The following is a 16,695-nucleotide window of genomic DNA, read 5'->3' as shown; positions in this document are numbered from 1 at the left end:
GCGTGCGTGTGTGTGTGCGTGCGCGTGTGTGTGTGTGTGTGTGTGTGCGTGCGTGCAGGTTCACAGTTAAGGCTCAGTTCACCCAAATTATAAATGAACATTATTGCTGACCTTTAAAGTTTCTTTTTCGTGCCGTACAGTGTTGGGTCGGCTGCTCTTAATGACAACTCATCCTGCCTGTTTTTACACCCAAAGCTGTTCTTTCCAACTTTAACTTCATTGTCCCCAAGCAGAAACACACAGAGAGTTGTGTTTCTGTAGGATACACTAACAACTACAAATACATTAAACATAACATGTATAATGTATGGAGTGAAAACAGAAATTGTTTCTTTAACCCTGCAGTAAGTAGTTGGATATGAACAAAATTAATATTACAACAAAGCAGGTGAAAACAATAGAAATATGTAAGCACAGCTACGTCCTGTAGTGTGTGTGTGTGTGTGTGTGTGTGTGTGTGTGTGTGTGTGTGTGTGTGTGTGTGGTTACTTGTCAGTGTGTGTGTGTGTGTGTGTGTGTGTGTGTGTGTGTGTGGTTACTTGTCAGTGTGTGTGTGTGTGTGTGTGTGTGTGTGTGTGTGTGGTTACTTGTCAGTGTGTGTGTTGGTATAATGATAAACGGCCACCGTGAGGTTTAGCTCATATGTCACATTCAGGCTGCTCTCATTCCTATTAAGCTGGTAATTGGACTTTGAGCTGCCGATGGATGACTTAAAGCATTACCTCATCGAACAGGTCACGTGTGTGTGTGTGTGTGTGTGTGTGTGTGTGTGTGTGTGTGTGTGTGTGTGTGTGTGTGTGTATGACTCATACTAACGTCTTGTACAAAGACATCTGGAGCCACAGATTCTTCTCCCTCACACAGCTTCCTCTAACCATCACCACCCTGACTCCTCATCCCTTTGTTTAGATTCTGTTTGGTTTGGTTCATTCTTCACTTTGATTAATAGTGTGTTATCTGGTATTTAGACATAATCATTTAGAAGACATGTCTGTGTAAAATATTGTTTTGTCAAAAAAACAAGCTGACATTGGAAGATTTTTAAAAAAAATGAAAAATTTGGGGCCACAATTATTCATCAACATGGAGATCATTTCAATGTGAACCAAACACTAAAATTGAGTTGCAATATTTAGGAGGAATTGTTTACAGTCATAAATGGATAGGATGAATAATACAGCAAGCTAACAAAGCCTAAAATTGCTCCCAACACACACACGCATAACACACACACACACAGTAATGCCTGTCACCTGTCGTCATCCCCTATTCTCCTGATAGTGAGACATAGAAAGGTCAAGGAGATTGCTGCTGTCTCTATTTTGTCCTATTGTAGACAAAGGTTGGAGGTGTGTGTGTGTGTGTGTGTGGGGGGTGGGGGGGGGGGGGGGGTATGATATAGAATAACAGAAGAGATGAGACCCAGGAGGAGGGGAGTAGAGAGAAGATGATGAAGTCCACTGTGTGAGAGAAGGATGGATTGATATTCAGTTGGAGCTGGTAGAGACTGAAGGAGACATCACTGTCAGGCTGTCAGGTCATGAAACCCCCTGAGACCTGGCGGACCCTCACTGCGGTGAGGCAGTTAAGTTGCAGGCAGCTTTGGTTTATTACTGACAGCTACACACACACACACACACACACACACACACACACACACTGCCGAGGTCCGCAGCCCTCCAGAGACGTTACCTTTGTGCCGTTGTCTGTGTGCAGCCATGAGTCCAGAGGTTGTCATGGTTTACACCGCTGAAGAGACACACATGATGGAGACCCCGAGGTCCCGTTAGTGTGGGGACCACCATCCAGCTCTGGTCCCATGTGTCGGCTGACCTGGCCAGTCCTGCATGTCTCATGCGTCTGGTCAGTTGTGTTTGTGCAGCTCAGGGCTGAGCAGCACTCCCTCCTGTAATGGCATGGAGAAGTAATGACAGGCAAACACTGGGCTGTTTAATCCTTCATATCACCCACACATATGGTTATTTATATTGATACCTGTTGGTATTGGAAAAATACATTTCTTAAAATATATGCCAAACAAAATATAAAAATAAAGTCATTCATTTGTATTTTTATATCAAAATCCAATATCTTTCTCTGCCTGAAAAACAAAATATGACACATGCTTACATCAGCTAGCACCATGCAATTCCAGCCAATCACACCATGACATCCATCCATCCATCACTCTGCCACCTGGACTCAGCGGAGAGCTGGAGACGCTGGTGAGCTCATCTTTGTCCCGCCTCCTTTCCTGTTTCACCACCTGAATGTGGAGACATTAAGCTCACAATGCTATTTATGACAGTCCTGCTACAGTACGCACACTGAGCCGGTATGCACGTTGACTTATCATTTGATTTCATACAGATCAATATCTACTTGTGAGCCTTTGTCACAGGTGATGGGTCCATTTTTCCCAACATGGCATCCCATTCACTGCATCAAGCGTTTCTCACTCAGTGCATACCCAAACAGAGTTCTGAATGTCTTGGTCCATAGAGCAGTTTCTCTAAAGGCTTTTATTTATTAATGTTTGTTTGTCTTGAGAGCCTCCACTCACCTGTGTTTGTCTGGGTTTGATTCCAGCCCCGGGCGTTCGCCTATCTCCTTCGACCATGAGATCGTGATGATGAACCATGTGTACAAGGAGAGGTTCCCCAAGGTTCGTACTGCGGCACACTACACAATAAAGAGGGAGAACCTGAAAACAAGGCGTCTTAACCTTAATTATGTGTTTTGGAAATTTGAGATGAAAACCAAATTGTAATGAGAATTTCATGTTTCATGTTTAAATTTCATTTTTTTATATAAAAGTTATGATAGTGCTCTCAAAAGGAAATAAGTCATGTTCCATAACTGCTCTGTTGCAGTTCAAAACGTCTCATCATGTTAAGTTTGGTTTTGATGAATATGTGTTTCTGTTTTTGTGTGAATATTGTATTATGATTTATCAGGATGCTTATCAGATCATAATATATTGCATATTATCAACTATTAAGCTAGAAGGGATTCACTAATATATAACACGATCCTGTCCACATGCCGTTGTTGCTCCCGTCCCTCTCCATATGTCTCATATGCGTGTACCTGTGACTCATCCTCACCCCCCCACTAATACCCCCCCCCCCTCCCTCCCCTCAGGCGACGGCTCAAATGGAGGAGCGTCTGGCTGTGCTGCTCTGCTCCTCGGCACCGGATAAGGTCTGCCCGCTGGCCGACGGGGTCCTGAGCTTCATCCACCATCAGCTGACAGAGCTGTCCAGAGACTGCCTGGAGAAAAGCAGAGAGGGCCTCATCACCTCCCGCTACTTCTACGAGCTGCAGGAGAACCTGGAGAAGCTGCTGCAGGATGTAAGTCCAGCAACAGCTCATTCACTGCCACTCTGTACGACAGAGAGAAAAACGATCCAACAGCTGAATTCATTCGAGACTTGACTGCAATCTGAGTTTCCATCTCCAAAAGAGCTTCAAGAATATCTTCTAAAAATGAAAATCATTCTCATAGTAAAAAAATGTATCTGAGAAAAAGAACAATTTTGCCCTGCAAGATGGAATATTTGAGGAGAGAAGACAATTTGAATATATTCTATATGTATTTATCTCATTTTTAATCGGCTACATGACAAGGTAAGTGTATTCATGTAGCACCAGTTCAACATGACCACTGGAATGGTTTTAGGAGATGCATAAAAAAACACAATTTAAAAGACAAACTCAAGGAAGCATTTTTTAAATTAAATCAAATATAATGAAATGAAACTAAAAAACCTCTGGAGCTATGATTGATATTGAGGGTGCTTCATAGAGCAAACACAGTGCACTAGGTAGCAAATAGTCTTAATGTTACAGCTTCCATAGTTTCCTAATTATTTCCTAGAAAATAACTCTAATTCATGTGCAGGTTCCTGGAAAGGATTATGCAAAGTGGTGGATTCAGTTGGTAAACTCCTAATTAACTGTTAAATAAAATCTTTAAACGTAGCGAGGTCAGCTCAACACGTCAAATAAAACGGCCTGAGAGCCAAGTCCCTCCTGAACGTCTGTGAGACGTCCGTGTTGATGAAGACATTGATGAAGACGTCATGACTACGGCAGCCTCCCGGTCACACTCGGTTAACCGTGGAACAACTCATGGCGTGACGAGCTCCTTCGCTCACTCATCACGGTTACGGCCGCCAGCGCCGCCGTGATGTCATACGAAGTCACAGAGGCCGCGGTCCAGTTGCAAACACATAAAACGCACTCAGCTCTCACACATTCCTTCACACACGCTTGCTTTGTTTATTACTGACACACGCCTCTGATTGGCTGACGGCTGCTTGGCGTCTTTGTGTATTTATGTGTGTGTTTGTCTGTGTGCGGAGCCGGAGATGTATTTACATGTGTGTGGCAGTGGTGACATCTCTATTAGCTCAGTTTTGCGGTGCCTGGGGGGCGACATTATGACTCCCACCGGCCTCTTATTGACCTTCTGTTCTACTGGGGGACACACACACACACACACACACACACACACACACACACACACACACACACACACACACTAGCCCTCCATCATAGACACACACACACATGTATGCAGGCGAGGACGCATCCACATCCTTCCAGATTTTAATTTCACACTCCAGCAGTCGCCGGGGGCTGACGGATGACTCTCCCAGACAAACAGGAGGGGTGAAGGAGGTGCAGTCGGAGGCTTTTTGGGATAGGCGGGGATTCGAGGGGATTCCTCTGTGTCTGATTGGCCGACGGGCTCACGGGGAGGGAGGTGGACGTACATGCCTGTTCGAATGCTTGTGGTGGGTGTGAGGAACCGGACTTGAACACATCTGGAGTAGACGCCGCAGCTGCAATGCGGGCTGGATGATGACATCATCAATTAGGCGGCATTAGGCTGTTTTTTTTTTTTTTTTTTCTTTTTTGTTTGTTTAGTTTTTTTGGTGGGTGGCCAAGTGCGGCAGCAGGTGGAGCAGACTTCCAGCCGGGAGGATGGAGGTGGTGAGCAGGTGGACGGAGGTGTGAACACCTGAAATTCCTCGTTTTGTGGTTTTGGTTTTCCGGTGGAAACATGTCTGGCGTCTCGTGGCAGAGAAGGCTCGAAGAGGAGGAGGAGGTGCTGGAGGATGTGATGAGGAGGAGCAAGTGGAAGGTGTTCACTCACAGCTGGGAGGAGGAGGAGGATGAGGAGGCAGATGCAGATTTTACAGTTGAGTCAATTTCAGTTTGATTTGGTCAAGCTTTATTGGCACGTGGGAACGCGTTTACGCTGATGATGACTTTGAAATGATTCTCGGCTAACGTCATCAGCATTCCTCTGTTGTTTTCACCTCCGGGTTTCCGGTGGCTTGTAACTTCCTGTCACACAGAAAGTCATGAAATGATGATTGTTATTACAATAGAATTGACTTGAAACAGAAAACAGTGTCTTGGTTTAATTTGCTTTGAAAGACATCTGACTGCTTTTGTAAAATCTTCCATAAAGATGATTGAGCGTTTTTCCAGAGGTCAATGACAAATACATGCATTATTAAATCTTCTTGTAATCCGTTAGCTGCTGTGGGTGTTTTTATCTGTCGCTTGTTAATAATTCAGACATTTTAATGAGTCCGTTTGTTCTGGTGGCGTGAGTGATATAGATCCTTCTGGATCAGTTAATAATGATGTCGTCAGGGCAACTTGTACTTTACTTTACTTTGCTCCAGCATACACATTGATGTTTTATTTAGAGCTTTATATGATCTACAACTTAAAAGGATGCCCATGATTAGTTAATGCTCTGGGGGCCGTTAAGGCCTGATGGATGGTGTAGTTGGACCACTCTGAGAACTGTTGCACTCTCGATGTTGTAGTCCTCAGCTAAACCCTACAGTATGTGCACAGTGAGCTGGACTTGGTCTTAAATGCTGCTGTGGTTTAAAGGGTCAGCTAACAACAACATGAGCTCTTTCCACTTGTGATATCTGACCTTTTGGTTTCATGCAGTGGTGATTAAAGAGATATTCTATAGTCATTTTGCCACCAATTCTACCAGAAAATAACCAAATGTATGTGAATGTAAAACATAGATTTTAGAGCAACACCTTGCCATTAATGGTGTAGGAATTTAAATGATCTTATGGTTAATATTATATATTATCTGCATCCCCTTTTCACTAGAAGTGAATCTCTTCTGGTGTTTCTCGAAAATGTGTCAGTGATTTGGGTGAACTGACCCTTTAATGTAATTCTTTTCAACAAAAAATGTCTGTTTCATAGGCTCTGAAGTCTTTTTTGTGAATTATCCATGAAACACCTTCACACATCCTCCATCAGTTCTCTTTTCTGATCATATGGCTCTTTGGCGTCGGTGCATAGATCCTTCTCCCTCTGGTGAAATGTAGTTTCCATCACTCCTTCAGGTCTTCAAATGTCTCAGCCCTTTGCCTTTGTCCTCCTGGCTTATCTCTTCCTTTATTCATCCATGCGTTTTTTCTCCTCCTCCTCCTCGTGTCATGACCCCATTACAGACCTCGCAGGAGGCCGACTCACCTCTCCTCCTTCTGTCCTGCTCTGCTTCGGGTCTCGCCTTTTATCTCTCCTCCACCTTTACCCCGTCTCCTTCGTCTCTCTCTCTGTTCTCTGCTCCTCGTCCTCTCTTCTTCTCCCTCATCCATCCATGTCAGGCGGCCTTAGTGACCTGCCTGCTGGTCACCATGGCAACCTGCATCCAGGCCATCCTCTGCTGGAACCCCAGGGAGACCCCGTTAGACCCCCGTAGGTCAGCTGAGGGTAGAGGGGAAGGCAGAGTGCTAACTCAGCTCTGGCGATCCCTCAGTCACAAACAGCATGTTTATCAGGACTCGCATACAGCTGCTAACATCTGGATCTGATTGGCTCTCAGCTGGACTTGGAGAACGTGATGAGGCTCTACAATAGGTGACCTCACATCTGTCTCGTTGCCTCGTTGCCTGCCTGCAGAAGGACACATGACGCCTCCTTGAATGTTGTACACGTTCACATGTTTTCATCTTTGACCAATAACTAATGTTTGGACTTTAGACTGAAAGTTACCTTCCTTAAAAAACACATGGATGTCACCATCAGTATGCAAGTTTCATCCTTGTCGGTCTTTTACCCAATTAAAAGAAAATAAAAACATGAATTTAATTTATTTCAAAATGATCAAAAATACTAATAATTCATATCTGACAATCATCTACCAGATGTGATACGATTAAAATCAGAATGTTGCCAGCTGCTGTCTACTCACTTTTTCATCAATATCAGTCAATATATGAGTTACTGTGTGAAAATACATTCCTCTATATTTATATCTATAATATAATATATAATTTAGGACCAATAACAACTATAAGCAACAAAACAAATTCAACAAAAATATCTCAAAGTTGACAAAAAAATAACACTCAATTCTATACAAATGTTGCCATCAGAAACAGTAATAAAGTGAACCTTAATAAATATTACATTATGTTTGTGCTTTATTATGAACATAAAATTAATTTTGATCGTTAAAATAGTCTTTATGTAAAAATGAATCCTTCATTTCCATATTTTCTAGCGTCTAAGCAATGCAAGGAACCTATAACTACTCTTATATTTTCCATGTATGTCGACTCAATTCATATGTGATGAACTGATATCTATCTACAGATTATATCATACATGCATACGCACTGTTAAAGCACAGTCTATACTGTGTTCCCACCAGGGAATCTCTCTCACATTAGACATGCAGACTGAATATGCAGTCTGTCTCACACACACACACACACACACACACACACACACACACACACACACACACTCTCTCTCTGACTGGTTAATTAGCTGCTGCACAGTGGGCGTCTGTCCCTCAGCTGTCCATTACTCACTGATCACTGGCCTGTACAGTCACCTCACACACACACACACACACACACACACACATATTCAGTCTCCTTCACGCCTACACATATACACTCTAATACATATTTAGCATGCACATACAGTACGTAGACATGTCTCATTACAGTTATAAATAATTCAGGAGGGCTGGGCCTCCTTTGTCTGTCAGCCCGACTCAGTTAGTCAAACAGCAACGAGCTGCAGGCTGTTTATGAACCTCCTGCTCTCTGTTAGCCTGTCTGAGACACACGTACAGTACATACATTATACATACATACATGCTCATTCACACACACACACACACACACACACACATTACCCCCCTGACATTGAAGCATGTTTTGCAGTGGGTGGTTTGTAATTGTTACAGCTTCCACTTTGCACACACACACACACACACACACATTTTACTTCCAGCCCATTTTTTCCGGGGATCAGTGTTGGCTCCAGATGCGTTTCCAGTCAGTTACAGTGGATTCTGGGTAAATTGCTCCGTCTCCACACTGACAGACAGTGGCTCTCGGGGAGCTGCGGAGGTCGCTCTGATTTAGATTACCTCTCAGGTGTCACCGAGGGAAGGACGCCACCGTCCATTCGTCCTCCAACTGTGGCTGGGCTTGGTGAAGGACAAACGCAGTGCAGAAACACTCTGCTTCAAGGTCACGATGATTTCACCATGACAGAATATAAAAAATATGAATACAAATAATGAATGGGTGTTAATTTGAGGGCTCGGTGATCTGACAGACAGAACTCTAGACTTGACTAATGAGTGAACATCTCTCTCTAAAGAATAACATTTTTTCTCCGGTGCTGTGACGCTGACCTTCCTCCTGTTGTGTTGTCTTTGTGTGTGCAGGCTCACGAGCGCTCAGAGAGCGTGGAGGTTACCTTCGTCACGCAACTCGTCAGGAAGCTGATGATCATCATCGCCCGGCCAGCGCGGCTGCTGGAGTGTCTGGTGAGAAACGCTGACAGCAGCCCGATCACGGGATGTACGCTGAGGGACGGACACGAGGGTGGAGGTGTGGAGGTAGAAGGGTGGGAGCTCTCCACGTCTCCACGCTGTAGCAGCACACCGCCACACCTCTGACCACAACATCACAGCTCTGTTTGTCTGGGCTGGAGCGCTGGAGCTGATCCCACACTAACATTTTAATCAGCTTAGAAAATATGATGCGTTTTACAGATTAACCACCAACACTTTACAGTAGTTGAAATGAGCTCCACCTCGGGAACTGCTGTTTACACACCCATGCATCAGCACTAATCCCATAATCATAATCCAGTGATTTACGATATAGAGTAATAGCACTCACAAAATACTTTTTGATAATGCTTTTTAGTGAGGCTTTAGATGCAGGACTTTCTTTTGTGTCATCATTATGATGTGCCATATATACATGGAGACAAAAGGCAGACAAACACGGTGAAACATGAGTAAAGCAGATATGACAGTTGCATTAAAGCAGCAGAGCAAACACTGAAAACGTGTCATATTGTTGTGGCGTCTTACTAACTGTGGGAATCAGCCTCGTCCCGCTCGTTATCCTCAACAGTACATTTCAATCACACCACTGCACTGTGGTGTGAATTAGAGTCTGCCATGAAAAATATGACCATAATATTAACTGGAATAGCTTTTTCATATTGCACATCTCCACTCCACGCATGGTTAATAAACAATTTAGAGCTTCCTGCTCCCCGGTGTGAAATGATTCAACCGCAGCAATTCATTCATGGACTTCCTCTGAGCATTTTAGAATCAGCCTCATCTCCACACGCACGTACAGACGTTAGCGGCTCTCAGCCTGCACAGGCACTTTCTTCCTCGTCCGCACGGAGCTCCGTCAGTCTGGGTTGAGATGCTGCACATCTGGAGTCAAACAGGTGAATCCAACCTTGTCTAAGCCCAGAAATGAGGCAGGGAGGAGGTGGGACAAGATAAAGACAGAGTGGAGGGCAAAAACAAGTGTAGAAGACAGAGGGGTAATTGGAGGGGCAGTGGAGGGTGAGGAGGAGGAGGTGGAGGTGGAGGAGGAGGAGGAGGGGGAGGAGGAGGGGGCGGCGCTCACATTCGTAGTTTTGACTAATCACATGCAGCTGAAGCTGTGACAGCGTACAGGATGGGTTTTTACAAATGGAAGCACACAGATAGAGGAGAGGGCAGGAAGTGTGTGTGTGTGTGTGTGTGTGTGTGTGTGTGTGTGTGTGTGTGTGTGTGTGTGTGTGTGTGTGTGTGTGTGTGTGTGTGTGTGTGTGTGTGTGTGTGTGTGTGTGTGTGTGTGTGTGTGTGAGAGTGTGAGAGTGTGAGAGTGTGAGAGTGTGAGAGTGTGTGAGTGTGTGTGTGTGTGTGTGTGTGTGTGTGTGTGTGTGTGTGTGTGTGTGAGTGTGAGTGTGTGTGTGTGTGTGTGTGTGTGTGTGTGTGATGGGGAACAGCAGTGGTCTATATGTCTTTGTCAGAGGACACAGGAGTTAAACTGGGTGGTGGGAGAACAAAAACCTGCGTCGTCCTCCTCTCATATCATCGTCTCTCCATTCAGCCCTTCACTCTGTGATGTTGTTAGAGGACACCGTTTATTGTCCAGTCAGCTCAAATCCAAGACCAAATGTAAAACACAAACACTGACATAAACCTTTGAAGCTACTTTGAATCACTTAGATTTTAGTGTGACAAGTCAAGGAAATCAGTGGAAGAAACCAGACACCCTTCATCATACAGGAATGTGTATGGAGATGGAAATATCACAGTTCATGAAACACAAAGAGACTTGTTTCACATGTTGGAGTTTACGGGGACACATCAGATCATTCTATTCATTCTATTAAACTTTCAGTATCAAATACTTGCTTCTCAAGTTTTTTAACATCTGTAAACAGGAATGTATACATGAGCCAAACAACAACAAACAAGTCCATTAGAAAGAAAGTTAAAGTCATCATAGAGATCTAACTAAAGATCTAACAGCCTTGAACCAAGCTAGATTTAAGACAGCATCATCCAAAAAGATGGAACACATGACGTTAATCTGCATCGCTGTTAGTGTCTTTAGTCACTCTGAGGCCACTTTAAAGGCTCATAGCTTTGTCTATCCTCCCTCTGCCCTTCACTCCTACACTCCCCTCCTACCTCCCTCCTGTCTTCCTCCCTCCCTCCTTCCTCCCTCCCTCCTTCCTCCCTCCCTCCTGTCTTCCTCCCTCCTTCCTCCCTCCTGTCTTCCTCCCTCCTTCCTCCCTCCTGTCTTCCTCCCTCCTTCCTCCCCCCTGTCTGCCTCCCTCCTGTCTTCCTCCCTCCTTCCTCCCCCCTGTCTGCCTCCCTCCTGTCTTCCTCCCTCCTTCCTCCCTCCCTCCCTCCCTCCTGTCTTCCTCCCTGCTTCCTCCCTCCTGTCTTCCTCCCTCCTGTGTCCCTCCCTCCTTCCTCCCCCCTGTCTTCCTCCCTCCTGTCTTCCTCCCTCCTTCCTCCCTCCCTCCTTCCTCCCTCCTTCCTCCCTCCTTGTCTTCCCCCCTCCTGTCTTCCTCCCTCGTTCCTTCCTCCCTCCTATCTTCCTCCCTCCTGTCTTCCTCCCTCCTGTCTTCCTCCCTCCTGTCTTCCTCCCTCGTTCCTTCCTCCCTCTTGTCTTCCTCCCTCCTGTCTTCCTGCCTCCCTCCCTCCTGTCTTCCTCCTGCCTCCCTCCTGTCTTCCTCCCTCTTGTCTCCCTCCCTCCTTCCTCCCTCTTGTCTCCCTCCCTCCTTCCTCCCTCCTGTCTCCCTCCCTCCTGTCTTCCCCCCCTGCAGGAGTTTGATCCTGAGGAGTTCTACCATTTGTTGGAGGCAGCAGAGGGCCATGCCAAAGAAGGCCAGGGCATCAAGTGCGACATCCCCCGTTACATCATCAGTCAGCTGGGCCTCACCAGGGACCCCCTGGAGGGTAACGCCGTCTTAGACTTTTATCTGATCTGATTTTGTATAGTGAGGTCACACTGAACATGTAGTTGTCTTTTATTGTTGTAACATGTTCCTGTTTGGTCACTGACGGCTGTGTGTCTGTAGAAATGGCCCAGCTGAGCAGCTATGACAGTGGGAACCCCGAGACCCCAGAGACTGACGACTCAGTGGATGTGAGTACACAACCAGCACAACCTTCATAAATCACTCCACTTCTCCTGCATGTATTTGTTCTAAATAACACGTAGAGAACGACAGGCTGAAGTTGATGCTTGGAGAAATAAGGTTGTGCCGTCTTTCCAGCCCTTCATGAATGCTAAACAAGCTCTCTCATGTATCATTCATGTGTTTCAGGGTCAGGCCACCACAGTCCCAGCAGCTCCTCCACAGCCCAAAACCAAAGCACCCCGGGAGGAAGACTTTGAAAACATCAAGCTCATCAGTAACGGAGCCTACGGGTGAGACAGCATTCACACCTTTGATATCCTAATATTAATGCATTATTGCTGCATTGCAACAGTTAAAGTGTCCAAATGAACTGATGGATGGATACGAGTTAAGGCTGAAACCTCTGACCACCGTTTCATGTGTAGTACCGTGTTCCTGGTGCGCCACAAGGAGACCCGGCAGCGTTTCGCCATGAAGAAGATCAACAAGCAGAACCTGATCCTGAGGAACCAGATCCAGCAGGCCTTTGTGGAGCGGGACATCCTGACGTTTGCTGAGAACCCGTTTGTTGTCTCCATGTTCTGTTCCTTCGAGACCAGGAGACACCTGTGCATGGTGATGGAGTACGTGGAGGGTAAGATCATCACCGTTCCAGTGATAGGTTAGTGTTATTGGTGGTAGCTGTGTTTAACGTGATGAGCGCCCTCTACAGGTGGAGACTGTGCCACGCTGCTGAAGAACATCGGAGCCTTGCCGGTGGATATGGCTCGTATGTACTTTGCAGAGACCGTCCTCGCATTAGAGTATCTTCACAATTATGGGATCGTTCACAGAGACCCTCAAACCTGACAAGTAAGACACACACACACACACACACACTCACTCACTCACACACACACACACACACAGACTCACTCACACACACACACGCGCCTTATTTGACATTCACCACATTGATACAATTATGGATTACATATTCTCACACAGTATTGTAAAGGATCTATCAGTTTAGCTTGTTTTTAAGTGAATATTTCTGAGACGAAGCAGTATCAAACGTGTCCTCTTGTCTCTGCAGTCTTCTCATCACCTCCATGGGACACATCAAGCTGACGGACTTCGGCCTTTCAAAGATCGGTTTGATGAGTTTGACCACAAACCTGTATGAAGGCCACATAGAGAAGGACACCAGAGAGTTCCTCGATAAACAGGTAAATAATAATAATCGATAATCAGAAATGTTCATTTCTATTAGCCGCTAGGCTAAGTACACTTAGCTTAGCTGTTTGCCTCCTGCTGTCATTTGGGTGTAATTGTTCCACTTATTTTGTTCAGCAACATTACATGTCATTGTAATATAAATATGTTGGGGATTGGTTGCTTTGATCGTCCCAAGCTGATTTCCTGTGTGCTGTTCAGGTGTGTGGCACTCCGGAGTACATCGCCCCCGAGGTGATCCTGCGTCAGGGCTACGGGAAGCCGGTGGACTGGTGGGCCATGGGAGTCATCCTGTACGAGTTCCTGGTGGGCTGCGCTCCCTTCTTCGGAGACACGCCAGAGGAGCTGTTTGGTCAGGTCATCAGTGGTGAGTCGCAGGAACAGCAGACGGCCACTTCACAGCCGAGACATCATGGCCCAGTGACGCCGCGATTAAAAGGACAAGAAGAAACATGTCATTTAATGTAATCTATGGGGTTTTTCAGGTTGAGTCTAACAACTCATTATTTATTAAATCAAATAGCCAGAAAAGGGAAAATCACTTGTTTGACATCATAATTAGATGTTGAATTTATGCTTTTATAGTCAAACATGGCGGCATCCACTTATCTAAATCCTGTCTGTGCTGCAGCAGCTCCACTCAGCCTCTCCCCTCCCTTCCAAAAAGCCCAGTCTGCTCTGATTGGTCAGCTGGCCCACTCTGTTGTGATTGGTGGACTGATTAACGTGTTTGTCAGAAATGTAACGTCCCTTACTATAACCAAGTAACAGGAGTTAAACTGCTGAGAATAGTCATACAAAATCATTTTAGCCACTTGTTCTTCACCTCCTCCTCCTTTAGGAGTTCTTATGAAGGATATTTACATTTTCACAGCAGAGGAACTCCCATTTAGATGTGGACTTCAGGCTTTGACACTCTGGAGACCTTTTACATGAACGGAAACTAAAAACATACTAAAGGAAAGGGAAAAGCATAACAGGGCCTCTGTAAACTTTCCAATCACTGCTGCTGAATGTTAAAGTGTTTACACTCAGTAGATGGAATCGTCTGAAACACTGGACTCTGCTGAACTTTAACATACTGTGTGCAGAATGCTTTGATTTGCAGGGGAAAGTTTTGGGCAGAAATAAATGTATTCTGATAATGTGGCTGAAATGCTGAATAATGGATGCGCTGTAGTTCCTGTTCTCCAGTGGAGGTGCTGCTGCAGAGCATCTGTGTTTAGAGATGTAACTCTGCAGCACACAAGCACAGCTGACTTACAGCCGATGGAATCAATTGTGATTTCTCTCCTGCGTTGTTTTCTCCTTTGAATTCTGTTTGATGAAAGGGCAAGTCAGTGATCATAAACCTGTATTGATCCCTGCATGTCTCTGTTATGCCTGTCTCTCCACATCGATGCACCGCGGTGATAAAGCACCGAAGGCCTCCTCGTAGCTTGAATGTGTTTTTGTATCTGCCTGCAGGATGTTTGTCGGTCAGAGTGTGTCATGTCTGGATGAGCTCACAGAGAAACAACATATTGATTGGGAGTCACAATAATCACCTTATTGACCTATTCTACCATATATGAACACGACCTTGATCATAGTTACCTTATTGATTTATCGTACGATATATTGACATGACCTCAGTCATTGTTAGGTTTTTGACTTATCGTATAACATGGCCGACCAAGGACATGGTCACCATCATTATGTTATGATATATGGAAAACACGACCCCGATCACGCTTCCTGACTCCGATGTTACCCGTGGTGTTAACATGCTTATTTGATAACATAAGGATGTCACAAACATGTTAGCCTCCATGATGCCAGAATAAACAGCAGGGTAGATTTTATTCAGGTTTTTTATATCCCCATGCAATGTTGGAATATTCTTAAGAATGACAGGTCAGAGCAGTTTGGCTCTCGGAGAGACTATTTCTGAACGCCTGCCACTTACAAACTCAGCACTCCAGCTCATATGACTACGACTCAGGTCGGACCCTGTGGGTTTAGGACGGTTGGATCAAATTACTATACTATATAGATTCATATTATATGTTTTGCTTCAAGTGGCATAAATATAGTAAATGAAGTCTGGGAGAAGAGGGGAACATGAATATGTTTCAGCTTCTAAGTAGGGCTGACAAAAGGAATTGAACCAGCGTTCCATTATATGATTTCTCCCTGATGAAGACACCAAAGATCCGTTTGTGTGTTTGTGTTTGTGTTAGATGAGATCATCTGGCCGGAGGAGGAAGAAGCTCTGCCTCTGGGAAGCTCAGGACCTCATCTGCAAACTGCTGAGACAGAATCCTCTGGAGAGACTGGGCACAGGTAACACACACACACACACACACACACACACACACACACACACACACACACACACACTGATGAGGATCTCTAAGAATAAAGTAAACATTCCTGACACATTTTTCCAGGAACTTGATTCTCTTTGTCCACACTAAAACCCAGATGCAACCAGACCCACCAGGCGTTTGGTCCAAAGCTGGATCAGATCCTGTAGCTGCAGATGTATGTTCTCATCCGTTTCCTCCCTCTGTGTTTCTTCCCTTTTCACCCCCTCGGTCTCCACTCCCCTGCCTTCTCCGTCTCCCCTTCATCTCCACAGGAAGTGCCTTTGAGGTGAAGCAGCACCAGTTCTTCACAGAGCTGGACTGGAACAGCCTGCTGAGACAGAAGGCCGAGTTCATTCCCCAGCTGGAGTCAGAGGACGACACCAGCTACTTTGACAGTATGATGCTTCTCCCAAACCTCTCCCTCTCTGAAAGCCCTGTGCTCACGCTGTAACCGACACACCGCCTAACCACCGCCTGTCTCCCTCAGCTCGCTCTGACCGGTACCGACCACGTGGACTCAGAGGAAGAGGACGACACCAATGATGATGAACACGTGGAGATTCGACAGTTCTCCTCCTGCTCACCTCGTTTCAGCAAGGTACACACTCATGACTCCCTCCACCCCTTTTTATATATATATATTAACCTCTAATTTTACCAGCAGCTACATCCACACTCTGTCCCGTGAGCGCGGCCTGAAGGGATAACGTGTGTTCACGGTGTAAGCCTTCACCTCTGACAGGCGGCTTGGTTGAATATTGCTCTGGTGTTTCTGAGCATGCGGGACCCAACTGTGTCATGGGACGGTTTGCTCAATGACTCTCATGAATGTATGATCCCCAACATTGAGTCACAGGCACGAACAGATGCTGCTGTGAAGGCTAAAGTGGCATCATGTCCAGCGGTGACTAAAGCATGAAAGCGCTGTGTGCAGGTGTACAGCAGCATGGAGCGTCTGTCCCTCCACGAGGAGAAGAGGACTCCTCCTCCCACCAAACGCAGCCTCAGTGAGGAGGGAGGAGACCGCATCGACAGCCTGAGCGGACTCAAGTCCAGAGATCGATCCTGGCTGGTGGGATCTCCGGAGATGTGAGTTCTTCACCTCCGTGATGTAAAGCCCACACAGCTTCTGCCGTTGCTGGACGTT

The 16,695-nt window shown here is 45.7% G+C and overlaps 1 protein-coding gene across 1 annotated transcript in view; it reads left to right on the top strand.

Annotated features, from left to right (window-relative positions):
* Positions 1-16,695, top strand: part of mast2 (microtubule associated serine/threonine kinase 2) — a 170,308-nt gene that overhangs the window by 144,699 nt on the left and 8,914 nt on the right. Inside the window, 17 exon segments of the mRNA XM_084012386.1 lie at positions 2,590-2,665; positions 3,145-3,354; positions 8,750-8,851; positions 11,665-11,797; positions 11,920-11,987; positions 12,169-12,272; positions 12,408-12,616; positions 12,695-12,819; positions 12,821-12,834; positions 13,058-13,190; positions 13,399-13,564; positions 15,420-15,457; positions 15,459-15,522; positions 15,821-15,943; positions 16,036-16,055; positions 16,057-16,146; positions 16,483-16,637. Of these exon segments, the coding sequence (XP_083868512.1) occupies positions 2,590-2,665; positions 3,145-3,354; positions 8,750-8,851; positions 11,665-11,797; positions 11,920-11,987; positions 12,169-12,272; positions 12,408-12,616; positions 12,695-12,819; positions 12,821-12,834; positions 13,058-13,190; positions 13,399-13,564; positions 15,420-15,457; positions 15,459-15,522; positions 15,821-15,943; positions 16,036-16,055; positions 16,057-16,146; positions 16,483-16,637 (1,830 nt within the window).

Source organism: Eutrigla gurnardus, assembly GCF_963514095.1.
Source record: "Eutrigla gurnardus genome assembly, chromosome: 6".
Classification (NCBI taxonomy): domain Eukaryota; kingdom Metazoa; phylum Chordata; class Actinopteri; order Perciformes; family Triglidae; genus Eutrigla; species Eutrigla gurnardus.
The sequence above is the reverse complement of the archived record's forward strand: the minus strand, read 5'-3'. Positions and strand labels throughout refer to the sequence as shown.